We start from the raw sequence: 24,922 nt of genomic DNA on the forward strand, positions 1-24,922 counted from the left end.
GGGTCACACGTGTGGAGGAAGGCACGGTAGAGACGGCAGGATTCACGGGGGAGGAGGATGGCCTGTGGGGGTAAGGTAGGACGGTGGGGGTGGATGGCGACAGTAGGGACATGGGCCTCCACGGCCTCAGAGAATGGAGGCAGCATGGGTGACATCATCGGGGTGGTGGTAGGTGAAAGGGTGGCTATCGACCTGGGTGGAGAGGGTATCCCGTTAGGCATTCCAGTTGGCACAGGAATAGTCATGGACGTACTTAGGGGGTGGGTCATTACGAGGGTCGGGTCGGGGCGACGTCCATCTGAAACGATGATGAGGACAGGGAGATGGTTACTACCAATAGGCTCCAGGACATCCACCGTTATGCGACCAAGGAGGTTGGGGGGAGGAGAGAATAACATCAGGAGTGGAGTTGGATTCGGGACAGGTGTGCTGGGGGATGGGGACGAGGTCGCCTTGAAGGGTGGAGAGGAAACGATGCCACCGCCGTAACTGGGCAGCGGAACGACTATGGATGTTGAGGTCAGCGGCGATCACGTAGGAGGAGAAGGTACGGTCGACGTGGGAGAGGAAGTCGAAGGGAAGAGGAGTGTTGGGGCGGACATAGATGGTGGCGCAGGTAACGGTAAGGCCGGGGAAGAAGAGACTAAGGATCAGGTGTTCGGTGGGGTCGGGAAGGAGAGGTTGGAGCTGAACGGGGATCTGGCAGGGGTGACCAATGGCAACTCTGCCACGCGCAATTGGGAGGGGATTATCGGAGCGGTGGAGGAGATTGGGCGAAGTGTGGATGGTGTGGTGGGGTTGGAGGAAGGTTTCATTAAGGAGGAAGGCATCCATGCGGTGGGTGGCAAGGGTGTGCAGGAAGAGGTTCTTGTTGGCGGGAAGGGAGCGGATGTTGTTGAAAAGGAGACGTTGCTGTCGCGCCATGACAGGGATTTAGACGAGGGTGTCAAGGCGGGAGAAGGTGAAATGGGCCTGGTTGTTGGAGTAGGTGGTGTACATCTTGAGTTGGGAGATGGAACGGGCGGCGAGGGAGATCTGCTGGAGGGTGTGGGGGTGCTGAAAGGGATGGACATTCTGGAGGACGATGGTGAGGAACCGGATGATGTCCTCAGCGGTGGGGGGGGGGACGAAGGGAATTTCCAGGAGGGGTGGGGGCGTCCAGAGGACGGACAGGAACGGTGAGTTCAGGAGTGGTCGAAGGGGGTCGAGCATTACACTTTCCGGAGTAGGTGCGATGGGGAAGATGGCAGGTATTACAGGAAGGAGGGGACAGAAGGTTAGGGCACTGCCTGAGGAATTGCGCTTGCCTACAATGCGGGCAGGTGGGGGCCTCGCGGCACTCAGCAGTGGGGTGCGCGTTATAGCGCAGACACCTCTGGCAGCGCAGGGATTGAGGAGGGGAACGGGAGGGGTCGACCCTGTAACGCTGGTTGAAGAGGAGGGCATCCTCCTTCAGGAGACGGTCAATGGAGGCGGTGTCCTCAGAGAAGACCCGCATAAGGCGGGTGGGGCCGGCCAAGTTGAAAATGCGACGGACCGCCCGCACCTCCAGCATGGGGATGCGCCTTGAGCTCCGCCAACACCTCCTCCTCCGTGAGTGACGGACTGAGCCAAGTGATCACGGTGGTGAGGGTGGGCGGGCGATGCGAGGGTTGGGGTTGGTGGGTAGGAGATGGGGAAGGAGCAGGGGTGAGGGAGGCGTTGGGGCCAAACCGGGTGATGGGGAGGCGGGAGAGGATGTCAGTATGGAGGGTGGGGCTGGGGGAGGAGATGAGAATGGAATCCCATCTGGGAGTGAGGAGAGAGATAGGTGCACCAGGGAAGTGTTGGCAGAGGAGGAGGGAGAGATTCCGGGCCTCAAGAAGGGAAGGATCGGGATGGGAGAGGAGGTATTTGTAGTAAGAGGGGGGGAGGAGGAGGAGGAGGAACAGGTGGGGGGAGCAGGGCCAGGTGGGGAGACATCCATGGCACCCTGGGGGGGGGGGAAGGAGGACGGGGCGGGGCCTTTTTGGGGGCGGAGGAGGTGGTGGTGCCACTAGGGCGCTTAACGTCGGCAGAAGGGCTGGTGGTGACAAGAGGGACGGGAGCTATAGGGAGGTGGTGGGAAGGGACAGGTCCCAGCGTGGACGCAGCAGTCGGCGCCGGAGACGGTGACGGAGACAGAGACGGTGACGGTGACGACGACGGCGAGAGCTGGGCATGGACAGTGGCCCGACGGGCCACCACCCTAGCTGGAGCTGCAGTGACAGGCTGGGGGAGTGGGGGGAAAGGATTAGAGCGAGAGGAGCGGGAGGAAGAAGCTGGAGAGGGGGCGACAAAGAGCGAGGGCGAAGGGAGAGTGAGAAGAGGTGGGATGGAAGGAGGGGGGTGGGACTGGGCACACCACGTTATAGTGGTGGAGGCGGCGGAAGGGGAAGTGTAAACTATGGCGGTGGTGGTAGCGGTGGTGGTGGTGGTGGGGGTGGACATGACGTCAGGGAGAAACAATAACGCACAGAACGAAAAGGAAAGGACACAAGCAGGGGACAGACGAAGACAAAGACGGAGGAGGACGAGGACGGAGGAAGACGAAGACGGCCAAAGACCAGGGACCGACGGCGACGGCGGCGGTACCAGGGACGGACGGCGACGGCGGCGGCGGCGGCGGCGGCGGCGGCGGCGGCGAGCACCGGCTGGCGGCGACCAGGCGGCGGCGAACAGACGGACGGACGGCAGGCAGCAGCGGTGACGGACAGCGACGGACGGACGAACAGCTACAGCAGGAAGCGGCGCGCAGACAGACAGACAGACGACGGAAACAATCTTCGAAGACGGTGATTCCAACCTGAGAGTAGCCCAGGCTTTGCAATCTGACGCCTTCGAATGAGGGGATCCAACCCTCTGATCCACTGGACAAGGGCAGAGCGGGTCCCTATATACAAAACCGGCGGGAGCGGCTATTGGCCGCTGTCTGCACGTGGCGTAGCGGTGGCGCCCTCGCTGCGCGAGAGCCGCTGCGCGGAATAGCCGCCGCGGAGGCGGAGCCCTCTATGGGCTGACCACGTCCATTTGTTCTGGCGCGTGTTCGACTTCCGCGGCGGAAGGTACTAGATCTGTTCGTGTACTTTACAATTTCAACCATCATTTCCAGGCTAAGTATTTTCCATAAAGCCTCTGTTTCAGTTGTGACCCCTCTGGCAACACGTTTAAGCCCAGGGAATATTTTGTCGATATTATTTCCTTTTGTTTTCGAAGTCACATTAGGACATAGTTTATTCCATTTACACCCTCTCAATAAAAATACCACCAGTGGAGAGTGGCTCTTCACACTCATAATCTGAATCGTGAACTTGATCAGAATCTGAATCCTGGTCACTTCGTGTGATAAATTCCTCTTCTTCTTTAGAGTCGTCATCGTTTTCGTAGTCTTGTATGGCGCTGTATCCTCGTTGAGTAACCTACGAAGCTTGTTGTCTATCAGCTTTGATCCCACCCTGCACAGTGACATACCCTCTTGTCACGTGTTATCTTTTGATTCGATTAAAAAGGGACGAAATAAAAATGAAGGAAAAATTACTTGCATGACTGGGCGCATGGTGTACTTTGTACATTAAGATGACACGCTCACAGTTTACTTTAAATTACTGTAGCTCACGTGAACCTATGTCAACACAACTTCTCACTGTGCTAGCTGAAACAATAATGCTGGAGTAGGTAGGGGCTTGCTATTGTAAAATAGCAATGGAAATGTGCACGGCAATGTTATTTGTGGTTGGCGCACTTTATACACAGACGCGCCCGCACGAGGGTTGAAGAAACATACCAAACAGTATTATTAAAGCCTCAAACTGTCTGCAACATCTTCGCATGTAGATCCACAGGCTTCGTTCCGCCGTTTCAAAAGAACATGCTACTAGCACCCAGATTTTCTGTGACTTACAGTACAACAAACAGGTTTTCGTCAGACACGATTACATCCGGAAAACGCACCAACCACCATACAATTCTGGTCCTCCAGGTCAAAATATTCGAGACTGATATCAGTGGCTTTCTCTTCACAGAATCATTCGACGGACTCAACCAAGCCTTCATACCAGATGAGACAAACTGATCCAGAGACAGAAGCTAACACCGAAGTGCTACTTACAGTTGATTTCATGGCACCACATTTCCCTTCTTAGTCTTAATGTCCTAACCTGGTAACGAGATTGGCTCTTGTGGTAAAGTGTCCACAGTTAGTTACAAATTTCTGGGGCACCCAGTGACGGAGTCATGAAAGATTGCCAGAAAAATAAATACCATCTAGATATTACCAGTAATTTCTGGTAACTTAGATGGAGTTATAGAGTGTCAGTCGCTTTCTGCAGAACAGTATTTCACGGTCCCTGACTGCGAATTGGACATCTGTTAGCAAACAGCCCCAAACGCAATATATATAAGTCACCAAACGTCAAGTAGGGCAGAATTCCTGCCAGCAGCAGAGTTTGACCTGCATGTCTACCCCACCAGCGGCTCGTATGATCACCAATCGACAGCAGGAACCATGTAAGTGGAAGGTATACCCAGTTAAGATTGAACACTAAAAATAACTTATAATACTTGCCCGTATGTGCCTCTGGACTGTGGATAGTGACTTCCTTTGTATGTTTGCCATATATGTGTATGTATCTGTCTGTCACTTCCATTGTGAGGCTTAACAGAACCTAAGGGATCGTTCAAAGCACCAATAGCTGACTTATTTTCCTTCATAGTCTGAAATTCCATCGTTAGTCGTTAGTTTATACCCTACTCCTATCAGAGAGATACGCTGGTGTGACCATTTGTTGTAGTAGCTGGCTGAAGCAGCTAATAATAGCGTGAGGTTCATAGTCGTGTCTGTGTTTTACATGTATTGCATGGGGGCTTAATTATTATTAATGAAAATACTTTTTATTTTTCGTAGCTGTATGTCCGATTACGCTGTGTCTCGTAAACGGTTGGCCCTGACTAGTATTTGTACGCAATCTGACTGCATAGAATAACAACAAAGAATGAAAGAAAATTTTCGTTAACACAAATAATTAATTAAGTCCCCAGCAACTATAAAACCTACGAACCCAAAGCACAAGTGTAATTGTTCTGTGTGTGGGAGTGTGACTCAACGTACACATCTGGCACGGTTCTTCTTCAACAAGACAAGAAATTTTAAATATCATTTACACTGAAGTAATTAAAAAATAGAAATACTATAATTGCGTAAGAAAACCAGAATTACACTCTAATACAAGAACACAAGCCAGATGCTTTGTTGACTGAACCTGTAATGACGCATGATTCAGGACATTGAAATAATGAGAAAAAAAGAAACGGAGTTTGTTACCTCATTTATATTGATGAAAATCACTCTAATCCTTACAATATATCTCCACACCGACTCTCTACTACCACATCTCAACAAGACTCTTCAGTATCACATCTCAGCAAGCACTGCCTGCTAGCACATCTCAACAAACACTCCTCACTACGATATCTCAGCACAGACTACCCCAAGTCCTCGACAGGCACTGACTACTACGAGCTCTCCCCAAGCACTGTGGAGGCAGCTTAATAATACTCTTTGGCGCAATCTCTGGCGCAGTGGCTCAGTGTAGCCACCTTTCATATGCCCCTCCTCCACAGGCCAGAATTTGATGGTATTTTTGCCAGCATTGGCGGTGAAAATACCACCAAATTCGTCCACAAAAATACAGACAAAAATAAAAGATAATATTAATACCTAAATATCACATAATTAGTTAAAATTTTGGTTTTGCACTGACCTTTCAATAACCTAATATATAAAATACAGTAGGCAATACAAATTCTTTCATACATGTGGCTTTACATAATAGTTTACACAATACACAAAAAATCAGTTTATACAAATGTTCACATAAAATACTTTTAATTATTAAAAAAAAACAAATATTTGATAATTCCAGCCCAGCAATGGTCAACAGGTTCAAACACCAACAAGTGACATCAGTTTAGTAAAAGCAGTTCCATCTGTGGCACCCAGTAGTGTTGAGCAGGTACACATAGCAACAAGTCACATTATTTCAGTAAAAAAACAGGCCATCAGTGGCACCCAGTAATGTAGAGCAGGTACACACAGCAACAAGTGACACTATTTCAGTAGAAGCAGTTCATCAGTGGCACCCAGTAATGTTGATCAGGTGCAGGCACCAACAAGTGACTTCATTTCAATAAAAGTAGTTCCATCAGTTGCACCCAGCAATGTTGAACAGGTGCAGGCACCAACAAGTGACTTCATTTCAGTAGAAGCAGTTCATCAGTGCACCCAGTAATGTTGAGCAGGTGCAGACACCAACAAGTGACATCATTTCAGCAGAAACAGTCCATCAGTTGCACCTAGCAATGATGAGCAGGTCCAGAGAGCAGTCCATAATATTCACTATCACTGATCACACTGTTCATCAGAATTTATTAGCAGAAATTAAACATGTCCTAGTGGCACCAATCACGTAGAAAAAGTACAAGTAACAGTCCATATTATTCACTATCCTAATCACACAGTTCATCAGCAGGAATTAATCATTCCTAAGTGGAACCCATTATGTTGAAAAGTGCAGGTAACAGTTCATAATATTCACTATCACTAATCAGACAGTTCAGGCATGAACAATAGTTTGAATCCACAGACAAATGCTTTTACACTAAACATACAAATCATAACAAACACACAAATGATGTCAGATAATTGTCATATTAACTATTACAAATACTCAAATATCAGTAAACCTATAATATTTATGGGTGTCAGTGCAAGCAACTACAAACAAATAAAATAATATTTAGGAGATAGGTGGGTAGGACTAGGAAAGGAAAACACACAAAACACACTCATTCATCTTTCATCCACATTAAGCACTACTGTGTAATTGAATAGTGTTAACTGTGTAAATGCAATTCTGTCAAAATTTGATGTTCATATTGTGTATCAAGTAGTAGTGGCAGCAATGTATAACAGCCAATAATAGTTAAGTCAACGTCATAGTCATCATGTCAAGACCAATGTTTGCCAAACCAGATCAAAATGTGCGGTTGCTGAACAACTGTCAGTGAGCCAAGATATGCAACTACTTCCTCTCTTCAAAAAAAAGTATGTACTGCTTATTGATTTAACAAGTGGGTGTAGACAATCTTCCTTCTACTTTAGTGTTCTAGTCTGCTATCTTCATCCTCCTTTTTCTATATAGGCCAACAAAAAAAATATGCACCTCACTTACTTTACCTCTTATACACCAAAACTCCAATAATCATCAGCATCACATAATCTCAATACTTCAATAATACCTCTTACGTCGATACATATAAATTTTATCATTAATAGCATTTACCTTACCTCTTGTCCACCAAAACTCCAATAATCATCAACATCACATAATCTCAATAATACCTCAATAATACCTCTTCAATACGTCGATACATATAAACCTTATTACCAATATCATTTCACTTCCATAACAACTCTATACTCTAGTCAGTCTCCTCGAACAAGTACAGATAACATCCTAATGCAAACCTCATCATTCCATACAATCCGAAGACACACGGTCAACACACAACCTCTGTGTAATCCATCTGACCCAAATCTTCTGTCCATCATTAAATAAAAGAAATGCATACGTGACCTCTAACAGACTTAGTTCGAATAACTCTCAGTAATTAAGTACGATTACGGAGTGTGAATGATCATAATATTTCACAGTGTGTACACCACTTCAAGAATTATGGCAAACAGAAGCAAACATGTGGAGTATTTCTTGTGTCAAGTGTCACTTCCTATTTCAATTGCTCACGAAAAATGCAGTGTAATAATTGTTAATGGTCTAAACCTAGTATTGGTATGTCATGTCGTTAGCTTCCTTCCTATTAGCATACATTTATACAGCTTCCATAAAACCTCCAGCTCATGTGACTTCTATGAAGTTTCTTGTACTAATGTCGTTTGTCGAATTATAGCACCTCATTTTCTTATCTTAAAAATATAAGGCACTGAGCGTAAGCAAAACAAGCAATAGCGAGTAAATATACCAGTAGAAAACAGAATGTCAACAAGTGGATGCAGCACAGTTCTTACAACGAGGCTCTCCCAAGCAAACAATCTATAATTAATACAATAGTGTGACCTAAACTCTATGTTTGTACACAGTATATCAGCATTTCTATATACCAAATTAAAGAGTAGTTATGACAACAAACAGAAATGTATAAATATGCAATCCATACGCATAGTAGTAAACATATATCTTACGTAATAAACAGGTCATTAGTATCATATCAGCATAAGCAAATAAATGTTCATATGTCATCTTAATAAGTAAACATGAAGGCGCAAGCAGATAAATCACAAAGTATAACTTACATACATATCAGCACAACTAATCAGGTGACAATTATAATTTAAATAAATAAGCACAGCAGGCACGTAATAAAAAAAAATATGACATCAGTGAAAAGGCAGTGCAGCCAAGCGATGCATAATATACAAATAACAACCCAGTTCATTAATAATCATTGTCAAAATCAGTTAACGTACGCAAGCACGTCGCTTCAAAAGTAATTTCATAGAACATGAAATTAGCACAAAGTCGGAATCACGTAATTGCGAGCAGCAAATTACGTCTAAAGTACGTACCTAAGTGGAAATATGTTACCTGAAAAATGAACTCAATTAATAGTTACCTTTTTAGTTTATTAGTTTCTTCTTGGAAATTACATTCTTTCTGAAATTTTCTCGATAGCAAGTCCTCTTAACGTCGGAGACACACAGAATTTACCTAAAGTTTTTAAATATTTTATAGAACCGTATCCTGAAAAATACTGAACGTTAATAACATAATTCATCAAGTCACTGTAGCTTTATACTGAATTTAGTCGGAGAAATTAGACTGTGTATTTGTTTACGGCTGTCAGTGCATTCGCACTGAGCGCTCGATCAGCTGTAGGCGCGTGACGTAGGAAGCAATTGTTTGCGGTCAACGACTGCCTTGTGCGGCGCGCAGACTTGACTGTTGCTTTGAGTATGTGCCGCCGCCAAAACACAGCGCGGTATCCTTGTATTCTCTGCATGTTTACATCTAGCTGTTAGTTTCTCAAAAGTATGTCATTCCACAAAAAAATTTTTTAAAAGTATATCATTCCACAAAAATTTTGGAAACTACGAACCTCGCGTTTTGTGGCAGGAACAGCATAATTACGAATAGCGTCTAATTTTTCTGGATCAGGAAGAATACCTTCTGTAGAAATAATGTGACCGAGAAATTTCACCTGAGAATGACCAAATTCAGATTTTTCTAAGTTCACTGTAATGCCAACTCTTGCAAAAATACGTAATAATGAATCCAAAATTTTGTTGTGCCCACTCCAAGAACGTTTCGCAATAAGAATATCGGCAACATATAAAGTAATATTGTTACGAAGATAAACAGGTCAAATTTCGTTTAAGCTATGAATGAATGCTGCTGAAGGTACAGTAAGTCCAAACAGTAATTTCCGAAATCTCTTTTGGGTAAAATCTTCATATCTGGTTATTGTTTACTTATTCTCTAGATAGATTGATAGTCGAAGAGTTGTATTGACAGATGCAAAGAATAGTAAAAGAGTAAGCAGCGGTACAGAAAACTAAAAGAGAAATAGCACCACTACAGCTCGGGGCCCTATGCACGCTACGGCACATATTCACTTAGTGTAGTGAATCCCCTGAGGACTTTAATAGCCGCACATAATTTCAAGTTTGTGACTTAGTGGCAAATTTGGCGCTCTCTTATTGCATCCCGTAAATGAAATAAATTACTTTCTTCAAACCCCTCTGCTAAACTAAGACTTGTCAATTTATCTGAGATCTCCTCAACTCTTTCCGATGAGTCACTTAATTGTCCTTTCTGTTTATTTACGTTTTCCGTAAGTGTCGCGACTCGGGTTTCAGTATTGACACATTTGGTAATTAACTGTTCATATTGTTGTGTTATGTTATTTAATCTGTCATCTGATACGGACTCCTCGATTCTCTCAAGTATTTCTTCCTTATCGTGTGCACATTGTAAATTTAACTCTGAAAATTTCTGTACTATCACGCGATCTTTTTCTTCCTGTTCCCTGCCCTGTTCCTCTTGTCTGATTTTTGAAATTAAGCTATTATTGTGAGCCTTCAAAATCGGTTGTACTTCTTCTCTAATTTCTTTATTTGATTCGTCTTTCATGTATTTGAAACATGTCCCTGTTCGTGAGCCTAACTGTGTTTCCATTGTTCCCATATCAGTTTCTAATTCAGATCGTAACTGTGATCCCACTGCTTTCATCTCGGTTTTAATTGATCCTATTTTTGAGCATAACCGTGTTGTCATAGCTTTCATTTCCGTTTTAATTTCAGATCGTAAAGTTCCCATCTCTGTTTCTAAATGTGTTGCCACTGTTTTTAATTCAGATCCCAAATCTAATATTGCACCCATCAACTGCTCCATATTAAATGGTTCAAAATTCTTTTCACCCCGAACATATCCCGCAAAACCAGTTTCCTTCGTCATAGCTGTAAAGCTATCTGTGTTCGATACTATTTCAGAATCTTCTATCGTTAATCTCGTATTCTGTAAATTTTCTAATTGAGAAAAATTTGAAATGGTTCCGGACTGTCTTCCCGACTTATTAAATTGTTTTCAACCCCATTATTCATCATACTGTTGTCCTGTGTTGGCGAGTTCGCCATGTCAACAATTTCGTTATTCTCACTATTCATCATTTTTGCCTTTTTCATTGATCGCGTAATCATTTACAAAACATACAAAACTCGTCACTGTACGAAAATTACACACAATGACTCCTTATCTCCAACAATACCATTCACTCGAAATGTTTCCCTCAAACACGATTAACGAACAATTGAAATAATTGCACTAAATCGTCAAACGTGTATACAAGGCAATAAAAATTACATTTTTAAAAATACCATTAGAAGAATGACAATTACCAAATCTACACATGCAATACAGACTACAATTACTAAACTCAAATTACTACAACAATACTACGGTCTACTATTTTTACAATCAGAAGAATTCCAAGGGACGATCCGAAGCAGCGGTCGCCACGTGCATGGGGGCTTAATTAAATATAAAATGAAAATAATTTTTAGATTTTTAGTAGCTGTCTGTCCGATTACGCAGTTTCGTAAACGGTTGGCCCTGACTAGTATTTGTACGCAATCTGACTGCATAGAATAACAACAAAGAATGAAAGAAAATTTTCGTTAACACAAATAATTAATTAAGTCCCCAGCAACTATAAAACCTACGAACCCAAAGCACAAGTGTAATTGTTCTGTGTGTGGGAGTGTGACTCAACGTACACATCTGGCACGGTTCTTCTTCAACAAGACAAGAAATTTTAAATATCATTTATACTGAAGTAATTAAAAAATAGAAATACTATAATTGCGTAAGAAAACCAGAATTACACTCTAATACAAGAACACAAGCCAGATGCTTTGTTGACTGAACCTGTAATGACGCATGATTCAGGGCATTGAAATAATGAGAAAAAAAGAAACGGAGTTTGTTACCTCATTTATATTGATGAAAATCACTCTAATCCTTACAATATATCTCCACACCGACTCTCTACTACCACATCTCAACAAGACTCTTCAGTATCACATCTCAGCAAGCACTGCCTGCTAGCACATCTCAACAAACACTCCTCACTACGATATCTCAGCACAGACTACCCCGAGTCCTCGACAGGCACTGACTACTACGAGCTCTCCCCAAGCACTGTGGAGGCGGCTTAATAATACTCTTTGGCGCAATCTCTGGCGCAGTGGCTCAGTGTAGCCACCTTTCAGTATGTTACGTCTATCTTAGGACTCAAGTGATAAACGAGTATCTGTGCTCTTCCAAATGTTCATGTGAAGACATGACTAAGCTTTAAAAGTAGACTAAAATCCCGCCCAGAGTCCCACTTCCTTATTACCACGATATCTTTCTCGTTAGCCTGACATCTGAGCAATTTTTTGCTGTGTCTCACAACAGATCTGAAAAATCTCAGCTTGTTGTCCACCATCATCTTTACACCCGCACAAAGCTACTCGTGTTCCTGAGTTGGATGTCCTCAAATATCCCTTCGCTTTCAATCTGATTGTGAGGGTGAAAGCATCTTGTGGTTCACAAATGGCTGCAATACACTTCTATCATAATATCCAGCGACAGACTCAAGCCACCTTATACATCACCTGAGACTTATATTGGTGCAGGGACAATATTTAAAACTGAGGCTCTGCATCTGTGTAATTCCGTGGGGACACTTTTCTCTTCTTACCCTCAACACCCTTCGCTGATAATGACATTGGCACTTGTGATAAAGCATCAGTACTTCTCTTAAATGGCTTGACGCACCCTACATGAGTAATAGAAGATCTTGTTGGTAACTTCAGCTTCATGGATAATCTATGTCTTCGCATGGTCTTTGGTAACAAGTAAGTACCCTTTGATGTGTAGGGATTCAGCAGCATGACCACTGACAAATTCTGTGCTCAGGGAATTTACCAGCACTTCATCCAACTTGCTCTTGACGTTTGAAAACTTTCGTTTTTGCTTTTGTCACCAGTTTCCAAACATCTCATAACGTCTTTCACGAACTTCCTCATTAATTCCCCATTTTTCCAAATTTTAGACATACTCACTTCAAAATACGATGGCAACTTTCTGCCATATACTATCTCGAATGTTGAATGTCCAGTGCTGCTGTGTACTTTATAATTAAATGTGGCTATGATGTCCCAATCATTTGATCCCTCATCACTTAACACTTCCGTGCTGAGATGCCGTGGTCCAAACATAAGACTCTCCCTTGACGTTTCGCCTTCGACTGCGGAAGGCATCCTCCGAGGACAATCAGCAAACTGCAACGAGAGCCCGAGTGAGCGCCGTATATATAAGCCACACAGAGGGCGCCACTGTCAATCACTTGGCGTCGGCTGTACTATGATCTCTGATATTGCCAACTTTCTCAACTGAAATTAATCGATTGTCACGCTGTTGCTGCAATGTTGACATCCATATCCTACCCAGCTTCATGCCTTCATCTTTTCTATAAAAATTCTTGCAGTGTTTGGCAATCTCAATGGCCTCTCTGTACATTCGCGCATAATAATGCGACGCCTTTGCTATGACGGTCGCCTCACTAAACTTTATTTCATGATCACCTTCCTGAAACACACGTTCCACTACAGCCGATTTATCAATACGTCCGAGGCGGCAGTTCCTTTTATGTTCACGCAGACGGGTGTTGACGCTTCTTTTTGTTGTGCCTATTTAGACCTTTCCACAACTGCACGGAATTTTATACACATCTGGTGTGGCTAGAGGATGTCGTTTATCTTTTGCGGATCTTAAACATTCTTTTATTTTCGTGGTGGCTCTGAAAACAGTTTCCACATCGTACTTGCTTAAAATTTTTCCAATGCGATCAATGACCGGACTGATGAATGGTAAGAACACTTTCCCCTTGGGTTGGTGTCGATCCTCGCCCGTCCTGGTTGTCAGTCTTGGACGTAGTGCAAGATCTATCTCTCTGTTCGAATACCCATTCTTCTTGAAGGTCGCTCTAAGGTGTTCAACCTCATCGTTTAAGTAAGCTTGTTCACGATGTTGTGAACCCTATCTATTAATGTTTTAAACACTTCTCTTTTATGTCTTGGGTGGTGGTTAGAATCTTTCTGAAAATAACTACCAGTGTGTGTGTCTTTTCTGATAACCTTACGGCCCAATGATCCGTCCTCTCGTTTCATTACAGTCACATCTAAGAAGTTCAGGTGACCATCGATTTCCTTTTCCATAGTGAATTGAATTCTTGGATTAATATTATTCAAATGTAACTGGAAGGAATCCAGTTCCTCTTCCCCATGGTTCCATATAACAAATATATCGTCTACATAACGATACCATCTGGCTGGTCTTTTTCTAGCTGTTTGCAGCGCCCGTCGTTCAGAGTTCTCCATGAACAAGTTAGCCACAGCACTTCCCATAGCCACCCCGTCAATATGTTCATAAAAAAACATTATTGAAAATAAGTTGCAGTAAGGCAGTGTCTGAATAATGCCAAAATATCACTAGGAACAATATCTGCTACACATGTGATCGCTTCATTCACCGAAATCATGGTAAACAACGACACCACATCAAAAATGACCAGGATATTATTAGGACCCACACTAATTTCCTTAATAGTATCGATGAAGTGATATGAATTTTTAACATGACTGTCAGTTCCACCAACATGAGGTTTCAGCAGCGAGGCAAAGTGTCCATCTAATTCATGGGTGGGAGACCCTATTGCGCTGAATATAGGTAGCCCATAGGATCTGGCGGAGTAAGCTTCTGATTTAAAGAGTTGCTTCTTGCCTACTGAAGAGAGGGAAGACGCTTTCACAAAGTGATTGGTCATTTTTAAAATCCTCGATATCAGATCCTGGATGACCAATCAATTGGTGACAGCATCTTCCCTCTCTTCAGTCGACAAGAAGCAACTCTTTAAAACAGAAGCTTACTTTCAAACACTTACATTTTCCTTTTCAGATTTTCCAGCTTTCCTGCAGCACTGAAGGTTCTCATATTTCAAGCTACATCTCATAGAATGTTATCCTGCCATCGATTATTTGATCTTATTCTCATTGTCACTTTCCATTTGACAATCTCCTTCCAGAGATCTGAATTGTGAGCTAATCTGGAATCTTTAACCAATGGAGAGATCAGTGTAACACTTTATCTATTACAACTCACATGTTCCAGGGATGCACTTACTTGTTTTAGTGCAGCTGTTTCCGTTACTCTCTGCATCCTCGTACCGTCGATCACCTTTCAGTGGCAGTTGCCCACACCGAGGGCAAGAGAATGCTCTGAAACTCTGCCCTTTTCTTTTCTCACTTACACGAGACCGTTAGCACAGCGTGCTGGGAGTCTTGGGGCACCATTGCTGCTCATGATATTTTGTTCAAAATTTAAGCAGTGACAAGGTTCAAATCTGGAACACAGGACTTTTGTTTGCCAGTCGAAGACACTACCCCTAGAACGATACAGGTAACAAAGGAAATAAGTAATACCATAAATGACACTCAACACTTCTTTCTCCATAGCTGAGAAAATCTGGTTGAATTCAGTGTTTCAACATACGTGGTACCGACTGTTCCTCGCCATCTCCATTCTGAGAGAATACATTCGATCACCTAATTGCTTGCATCACAGGTTAGGATACATTTATTCTCACAATTTGTAAATGTTAATAACGGGATGGTCGTTAATGCCACATTCAGTTTCTAAAACATGGCCTTACAGTCAATTTATCACTAGAATTCTGATCTTTTTTCAGCAACTGATTCAATGGTCATACCTTTACGAATTTTCGATGATAATTACACAGGCCTAAAAATTATTGCACTTGTTCTGTTGTGGTGGTAAGGAATCACCAACAACATGTACTCAGCTCGTTTTAGGTCAGCCTTTACACCATCTTCGCTGGTCACATTAGCTAGATAGTTTAGCTCTGGTTGTTCTAATATGCTTTACAGTACATAGCATTAAACATGCCAAATGCAGCGTATGAAACACTTCCTCCAGTTGTTGCACATTCACGTTTAGATCTTTATAAAATATAAAATAATATCATATAAATAGACAGCGTTATAATTTTAATCTCTTAAACACGTCATTCAATAACTTTTGGAATGGGGCTGGAGCACTATAATGACAAAATGGCATCCACTGATACTGATAGTGATCCATGGAAAGGAAAACATGGTCTTTGGGCAGTCTTCTAGAACCAGTTCTAGTCGGTGACATTGATATCCAATCTTCAAATTCATCATACAGAAATACTTACATTGACCTACGTTGTCCAAAGTCTGCGTCATGTCCAGTATAGGATACTGTGATTCTTCTTGATTTAAGTATTGGTACCTGATACAAAACCTGTATTTTTTTGTTCCATCTGATGAGTTCTTTAGAACAATGACGACAACAGTTTCCTATTGACTATCTCTTTCCGCAATAACGTTCTCAGCCAACCACTGATTGAAGGATTCTTCCATTATAGGTTGCAGGTTAATAGGTATTGTGGACAGATTTCTGTAGATTGAGGGGTTATTACCATCAGAGTTCTATGCTGAGTTAGAGGTGTTGCTAGTAATGGTCGACTAAGATTGAGAATCTGTGAATTGTATTAACGAAGTTTCCATGACTGACTTACCCTTCCCTTTGAAATGCTTCATCCCTCCTCATAATGAATTGATGGTCTATTTGCAACACAGGTCTCCGCTCGACATATGCAAATCATCCTCAAGTCAGTCTCCAAACTGTCAGTCCATCTGGAAGATCTACATTGTCAGAGGTGGAGGTGCATGAATTCGACAAAACCATGCTATCATTATCTACTTCTTGAACACGTGCCATGCTCCTAAGCACAAAATAAGGTGAAGTATACAATTTGTCATTGTGTTCCGAAGGCTATATAACAGACACCACATCGCTCAATAGGTCAGTGCCCACACTCACCTAGAGTAACTTTCCTTCACCTCTTGATACTTTATCACCTCAATTTTGCAGTTTATTATTTTTCTCCTTCATTACCTGTGAATTTTGTGGCAATGTAACGCGTACAACAGTCTTTCACAGCTGGAACAACATCTCACAGAGTCTCACAGTATACGGTGAAAGATCAGTGTTAGTGGATTGTTTGTGCGTGACGGAAGTACAATCGACGGTACAACTGTAGGTTGTTTATTTGCTCCAAGATCAGAACGAGAGGAAACTAGAACACGTACAATATTAGTTCAGTTTATTACGAGATAGATAGGAAAATTTACTTTGCTGTTTATAATCAGTTTCCACAAGAATATCCCGAATATTCATAACTGTATCTCAATATTAAAGTAACACTGGATACAGACAATTTTATAAGACTCTTCACTTTGGACTACACAGACAATGTTCACCGTTAATGTTCAGCATCAGACATGAAATACGGTTATACCCTCTCTAAGATGATGATGTCATGTTAACTGTTGATCATGAACTCGTTCCAGGTAGCCCCGACCATTACTCATGGTTCAGAGGTTATAAGTGAGTTTGGTACCCCACCGCTGTCTGGGATGTCTCCAGACACGTTTTCTCTGGTCATGATGGGCTCAGTTCGAAGCAGGACTTACCACAGAAGACAATTCTCACCAACCAGACTGTCGCCCGTCGTACACCCCAACAACCAGTAGTGATGGTCAGGGATAACATCTCTTTTCATAGATGGACCCGTTTGGTTGTGATCCGTGGTACCTGTACAGCACAAGAGCACGTCAATGATAATCTACACCTCGATTTGCTGCCCTTGATGGCAAGCCATTCTGAACTTACATTTCAGCAAGATAATGACCATCCGCAATAAATTTCAGTACAGCCTAGACTGAAAGTGTGAATAAATAGTCTGTGAAAGCTACACATGTTGTCAAGTGGAGAGGGTATCCGCAACAGCTACGACTAATATTATTAGCTGCAGTCAAGTGTTGCAATTGTGTTTGTAATAATTACCGGTTTCGTTCATTTTTAGAACCTCATCAGATCTATTGCAGTTGCAAAGTTACCCATCAGCTATATGTGACGTGCTCAGTCTCCGTAAGTCACTGAAACAAGGAAATTATCGAGTTTGTTCTGCGACTAAAACAGATTAGGAGCTATTCTAAATTTGAACCAAACCGGTAACTATTACAAAAACAAAAGCGACAATAGACTGAGGTAAAAAATACACTCCTGGAAATGGAAAAAAGAACACATTGACACCGGTGTGTCAGACCCACCATACTTGCTCCGGACACTGCGAGAGGGCTGTACAAGCAATGATCACACGCACGGCACAGCGGACACACCAGGAACCGCGGTGTTGGCCGTCGAATGGCGCTAGCTGCGCAACATTTGTGCACCGCCGCCGTCAGTGTCAGCCAGTTTGCCGTGGCATACGGAGCTCCATCGCAGTCTTTAACACTGGTAGCATGCCGCGACAGCGTGGACGTGAACCATATGTGCAGTTGACGGACTTTGAGCGAGGGCGTATAGTGGGCATGCGGGAGGCCGGGTGGACGTACCGCCGAATTGCTCAACACGTGGGGCGTGAGGTCTCCACAGTACATCGATGTTGTCGCCAGTGGTCGGTGGAAGGTGCACGTGCCCGTCGACCTGGGACCGGACCGCAGCGACGCATGGATGCACGCCAAGACCGTAGGATCCTACGCAGTGCCGTAGGGGACCGCACCGCCACTTCCCAGCTAATTAGGGACACTGTTGCTCCTGGGGTATCGGCGAGGACCATTCGCAACCGTCTCCATGAAGCTGGGCTACGGTCCCGCACACCGTTAGGCCGTCTTCCGCTCACGCCCCAACATCGTGCAGCCCGCCTCCAGTGGTGTCGCGACAGGCGTGAATGGAGGGACGAATGGAGACGTGTCGTCTTCAGCGATGAGAGTCGCTTCTGCCTTGGTGCCAATGATGGTCGTATGCGTGTTTGGCGCCGTGCAGGTGAGCGCCACAATCAGGACTGCATACGACCGAGGCACACAGGGCCAACACCCGGCATCATGGTGTGGGGAGCGATCTCCTACACTGGCCGTACACCACTGGTGATCGTCGAGGGGACACTGAATAGTGCACAGTACATCCAAACCGTCATCGAACCCATCGTTCTACCATTCCTAGACCGGCAAGGGAACTTGCTGTTCCAACAGGACAATGCACGTCCGCATGTATCCCGTGCCACCCAACGTGCTCTAGAAGGTGTACGTCAACTACCCTGGCCAGCAAGATCTCCGGATCTGTCCCCCATTGAGCATGTTTGGGACTGGATGAAGCGTCGTCTCACGCGGTCTGCACGTCCAGCACGAACGCTGGTCCAACTGAGGCGCCAGGTGGAAATGGCATGGCAAGCCGTTCCACAGAACTACATCCAGCATCTCTACGATCGTCTCCATGGGAGAATAGCAGCCTGCATTGCTGCGAAAGGTGGATATACACTGTACTAGTGCCGACATTGTGCATGCTCTGTTGCCTGTGTCTATGTAACTGTGGTTCTGTCAGTGTGATCATGTGATGTATCTGACCCCAGGAATGTGTCAATAAAGTTTCCCCTTCCTGGGACAATGAATTCACGGTGTTCTTATTTCAATTTCCAGGAGTGTACTTACATAAGTTCTGTTACGTTGTACAGCTCTATTTATCCGACCATTGACAATTATTTAATATATTGCACTCCTCGAACTCGAGATTTCATACAGTTCATCTCTTCTACTGTTCGCCCATTACTGATCTCTGGAATATCACGTGAAAAATTTAGATTTTCCCTCAGCAAGTCTGTTACGATTGTCAACTATATTACACAAACATTTGTACCCATTAATTTTCTTTTCGTTACACTACACGTTTCAGAGAAGTCCATCTGTGTCAGCACTTATAATGAAACAATTTTGCAGCCTAGCTGTATTTCTGCGTACGACGTTCTGTGCAATATCGCCTTTCAGAGTCCACAGTCTGTTTTCAAAACTGTTTTCACGTTATAAACTTCTGTTTCAAGAAACTGGCACATGTCTAGAATGTTTACTAGAAGGTATTCATTTGAGAATTGTGTAAACAGAACCACGCATATACTCAGTTGTTCCAAATTTCTGCTGATTTCACTCAATTTCTAAGGACTCCAAATAATGAAAAATACCTTTTTCTTTTGCCACATTCTTACATTACTTGAATAAGTAATGCCACACTGTGAAAAATACCTCTTTCTTCTGCCACATTGTTACATTACTTGAATAAGTAATGTCACAATGTGGCAGAAGAAAGAGGTATTTTTCACTATTTAGAGTCCTTAGAAATTGACTGAAATCAGCAGAAATTTGGAACACCTAAGTAGATGCGTGGTTCTGTTTACAATGAAAAATACCTCTTTCTTCTGTCACATTGTAACATATTACAATCATTATAACTACAAAATTGTCTTTAAAAGCAAAAACTTATCTTCCACTGAGTATTTCTTTGTACTTTTCTTAAATTAGTTATGGTAGTGAGCGTTTTGGAACATGTAACACCATTTGCCTCGGGCTAAGATATTTCTTAGTTGTGTTTACTCCTAGGGCACAATAACTTTGAAATAGGTAGTAACTGCTTAGTTAATCGTGTCTCTCTCGTAAAATTTCTCAAGCTCACACATTGTCTCATTACTATAAACACTGTCATTTATTTCAGTGTATGGCGGGCAGATTCTCTTTTAGTTTCTCGATCTCCTTTCCCCTTTTCCCTGTCTGGTAAAGTAGACCACCTGGAGCAAGTGTTTTTGTTTAACGCCATGTCAGCGATTTGCGCGCCAGTGATGATGACGATGTGGTGATGAGGACAACACACACATCGAGTCCTGCGTGGAGAAAATCAGCGAGTGGGCCGGAAATGGAACCCGGGGCCCCGTGAACGAGAGTGTAGAATATATTCTTTCTGTCTTCTAGCAAATATGTCAATTCTGTTAGGAAGTGGCAACAGTGCGGTCAGTTCTTATGTCTATACAAGTAATTTTGGGGGGTTACCCCGTCTTTTGTTATTATATATTGTCATATTTCTTTCAAATGTACATCATTATGTTTAAAAGCATTTCAGCTGTCACTGTATAATTTTGGTTTTGTTTAGATCTCATTTTGACCACAATGCAAAACTGCTCATATTTAAAACTACGTTTTTAGTATTCACGATTTTTCGGCTCCTTAATTATTCCCAAGTGTTCTCCTATATACAAGGAACCGTTTTTGGGACAACAGATGGAAATAATGGAAAGTAATATTATTTTTGAAAATGATGTCTATGAAGAGAATTAACAAAAACTAAAAGACAACCTGTCTACCTACAGCCTAAAACTGATGGTACCGCAAAAGAAGCATCATTATTTTGAGATGCTTCACTGTGAAATGAAATTATATCTTCGGACTTAGAAGTTCCTCCTTAGCTTCTTCTTTGATTCTAAGATACATGCGAGTGATATTGTTGTATGACTGTTCTTCTTTCTTAGTAAGGTCTCTTATTTTCCAGGTTGCTATGTGAAATGTATCTACTTCGTTTCCGATTATCTCTAAATTTTCACTTGTCTTCATTATAGTGGTCCAACTGAAAATGTTATTTCTTATTTCGTATCCTGTAATTTATAAATGTTGGCGTTCGGGTGCTTGTGTGGGTAAGGCTTTTCTTATTGGTAGTGTTTATTACATTGCACTGCGTAGTGGAATGTGTCTAGCTTGCTCATATAAATCGTAATGTTTTCTGTTTGTCCTAGAAATATACAATGAATAATGGTGACTGTATCAAAATGCACGTTCAATTCAGAGTACAGAGTTTCTATGACCTTCTTTTTTCGCAGGGAGAATGCGCCTGTTTGAAGGAATTACTGAGAAACTGTTCTTTACATCAGAAGACGAGAATCCCTATCCAATACGTTGATAATCAAGGCGAATCTTCACGCTTGCTTTATGAAGGCAATATTGACTTGAATGAAATCAGTAAACCGTTCTGTAGTCCAGGCTCTATCGTGATCCTTACTGCATCATTGAAGACACATGGTACGGGCTTCGCTGGAATTCTCCAGGTCAAAATACAGTGTGTTCCAACGATGACGAGTACAGACTTTATCCACAGCCATGAAAGTAGTGATGGCAAAAAAAGTTTCTCCTGGAGTACAAGTAGGAATTTTATGTCTTTCACGGATATAATTCGGATGTACGTTTCCAATGGAAGAAGAAGAAATGGCCCGCAGTGCTGTCCTCCTAACAAAAATGATGCCTCATGTTTAGATTTTGACGAGTCTCGCGACAAAGTATCAAAGAGCAATACTACGAAGAATCTACCCAAAATTGTCAAAGGAATCAAATGCAGGTACGATCTGCTTGAGGGAGCGGTGAGTGACATTGGCCAGAAGACGGCTGCGTGCAAGAAAAATTGCTCAACCGTGGCAGGTCGTACCGTCTGTAGCTGCGCTGACGGCTCGAAGGCAGGCGAAGATGAAGACGACGCCACAGGAGTTGTGAGACACTGTATGCCGCTGGATCCTGGGGCTGGAATGGAGTGTCCGCAGGGGTACGACCTCGACACTGATGTCATGGTGTGCGTGGATATTGACGAGTGCCAAGTAAACAACGGTGGATGTGATCACGAATGCGAGAACACCAACGGGGGTTCCAGATGCAAGTGTCGGCCTGGATTTTTCCTCATGGAGGACCAGAAGAGGTGCGATGATCGGGACGAATGTGCCATCGGCGAGAACGGCCGCCCCCAAGCACCCTGCGCGTACAGGTGCACGAACCTGCCGAACGGATTCATGTGCACCTGTCCTGAAGGGTTCGAAGTCAGCCGGCCAGATATCATGAACTGCATAAACCGGAAAGAAAACATTACCATCACCCAAGAGGGAACGTTTTATTCTAAGCCAACAATTCCTGCTAAAGATGGGAAATGCCCTAAAGGGTTTACGCTAGATGCTAACAACATGACGTGCACAGATATCGACGAATGTCGGCGGAATATATCTGGATGTGCCCACATCTGTAACAACATCTACGGTGGATTCAACTGTCGGTGCCGGGACGGATTTTCGATTATGAGAGACGGCAAGTCGTGCGAAGATGACAACGAGTGCCGCTACCGCTACATATCGAGATGTGAGCACAAGTGTCAAAACACCGAAGGGAGCTACAGATGCACATGCAGGCCTGGTTACAGCCTCGGAGAGGACCAGAAGTCGTGCGAAGACATCGACGAGTGTCGGGACAACACATCTGGCTGTAGTCAACTCTGTGATAATACGGAAGGGAGCTTTAAGTGTTCATGTAGCCACGGTTTCTACATTGTGAACGATATGAAGACGTGTGAAGACTTCAACGAATGTCGACTAAATAGATCTGGCTGCGAACACGAGTGCGAAAACACACAGGGAAGTTTCAGATGCATGTGCCGACCAGGTTACTACCTGGCGGAAGATCAGAAGACGTGCCGAGACATCGACGAGTGCCGACGCAACACATCGGGGTGCGCTCACCAGTGCGAGAACACTGTGGGCGGCTACCGGTGCCTGTGCAGACCCGGCTACTTCCTCATGAAGGACGGGAAGTCGTGCGACGACCGCGACGAGTGTGCCGCGGACCCGCACGGCCACACGCATGCCCAGTGCTCGCACCAATGCATCAATCTGCCGGGCAGCTACACGTGCGCATGTCCAGAAGGCTTCGTGCTCCACGCTCACGTCCCCGGTCTGTGTGTGGAGGACAAGGAACACAGCGTGACCGCACGCGAAGAGGGCGCCGACTTGTCTTGATGGCTTCGTGCTACTCACCAAGGACACGCGGGAGCGGAGGAGCAGGACCACGGGTTATCATAGGGGCTCCTCGTGCTGCTTATCAAGCGGGAGTGAGGTAAGTCGTTCTCAGCACGTAGGCTGGAAATATTAGTTTTATTCCATTTATCAATACAGAGTGGAGAAAAGTAGTCTCAAGATAGGTCAAAGTAGGATGAGGAATCGAGAAACAGTTTCCAAATAACCTTAGGATGGAAAGGGTCCATTTATGGCTTACCAAAACAAAACAAGAGGAATCAATTATGTTTAGCTGCTAATGGGCATTGATTGAATTCAATGACGAAAGTTAAGAATTTATACCGGACTGGGATTCGATCACGGGTCTCTTGCTTACTAGGCAGATGCTCTGACCACTTTTTTTTTATTTTTACAGAGAAAATCCCTGACCCCGCCTGGAATCGAACCCGGGACCCTGTGCGAGGGAAGTGAGAATGCTACCGCAAGACCACTTTTTTTTCGAAAATAAAGAAAGTAAAATTTTCACTCGAGGGAAGACTTGAAGGAATGACCCCCTTTTAAAAAAAAAAAAAATTCTGACCCAGCCGGGAATCGAACCCGGGCCCTTAGGATTGACAGTCTGTCGCGCTGACCACTTTTTTTTTTGCAGACGCTCTATCCATCCTTTTTTTCCCAGCAATCCAATTTTTTTAACCACTTTTATTTTTTATTTTCTATTTTTATTTCTTTTTTATTTTCAGGATGGTCAGGGCGTAGTACACGCCGCACTTGCAGTGGGGTGTCTTCACGGCACTGCCAGTGCGTCGAGGCCCGAACCACTCCCACTCCTATTTTCATGTCCCCTGTTGAGTCATAGCACTAAGTGTGCAGAAATCTTAACACAAAACTCCCATTCTCCGATGTAAGAAAGACAAAGAAACCTCTTCTGTGAGGAGAAACTGAACAATGATAAAACTTAACAATTCTTCTTGAATCACACAAATACTTTGGAAGTCGAACACGAGTATTTCTGAACAAAATGTTTTGAAAAAAAAAAAAAAAAAACTTCGTGTAACATAGAAGTTCCGGAAGCAAGGTAATAGTAAATAATAATAAGAAACAAAGTGACTTTTAATTTTCTTCTGTTCGTTCTCGTTCAAGGTGTTGTAGTGGTTCCACATATTTAACCAAAACCCATTCTTTCAAAAATGATCTTCAGCATGTTGCCGTACTGCTTCTTGTGGTTGCGATACGTGCTGATTTTTGCATATTCTCACTTCATGTAAACGCGGAATTCTATCTCGTTGTCCGACCCAAGTTTGTGGATGACATAACTAACATATTTTCCCAGTAACCAGCTAATGGCGTTGGTTTTTAATTTCGGAAAGTATGTCATGTCTGGTGTCAGGAGGAGCGATGGCGTTATATATTCGGTCAAGGATCTGGTGAGGAAGGCAATTTGTTGCCTGATCCAATTCCAGTTATGCACATTTCCACCACAGGTGAATCTGTGAATGAGTGTATCCACCAGATTGCATTTTCCAAAAAGGTGTGTCTGGTTTAA

The 24,922-nt window shown here is 43.5% G+C and overlaps 1 protein-coding gene across 1 annotated transcript in view; it reads left to right on the plus strand.

The window, feature by feature from the left end:
• The window catches only part of LOC126458358 (fibrillin-3-like), a 145,604-nt gene that overhangs the window by 113,175 nt on the left and 7,507 nt on the right, over positions 1-24,922 (plus strand). Inside the window, exon 5 of the mRNA XM_050095331.1 lies at positions 21,436-23,479. Within this exon, the coding sequence (XP_049951288.1) occupies positions 21,436-23,382 (1,947 nt within the window). The 3' untranslated portion in view covers positions 23,383-23,479. The remainder of the gene's footprint in view (positions 1-21,435; positions 23,480-24,922) is intronic.

Source organism: Schistocerca serialis, chromosome 1 (assembly GCF_023864345.2).
Source record: "Schistocerca serialis cubense isolate TAMUIC-IGC-003099 chromosome 1, iqSchSeri2.2, whole genome shotgun sequence".
In the NCBI taxonomy this organism is placed as follows: Eukaryota; Metazoa; Arthropoda; class Insecta; order Orthoptera; family Acrididae; genus Schistocerca; species Schistocerca serialis.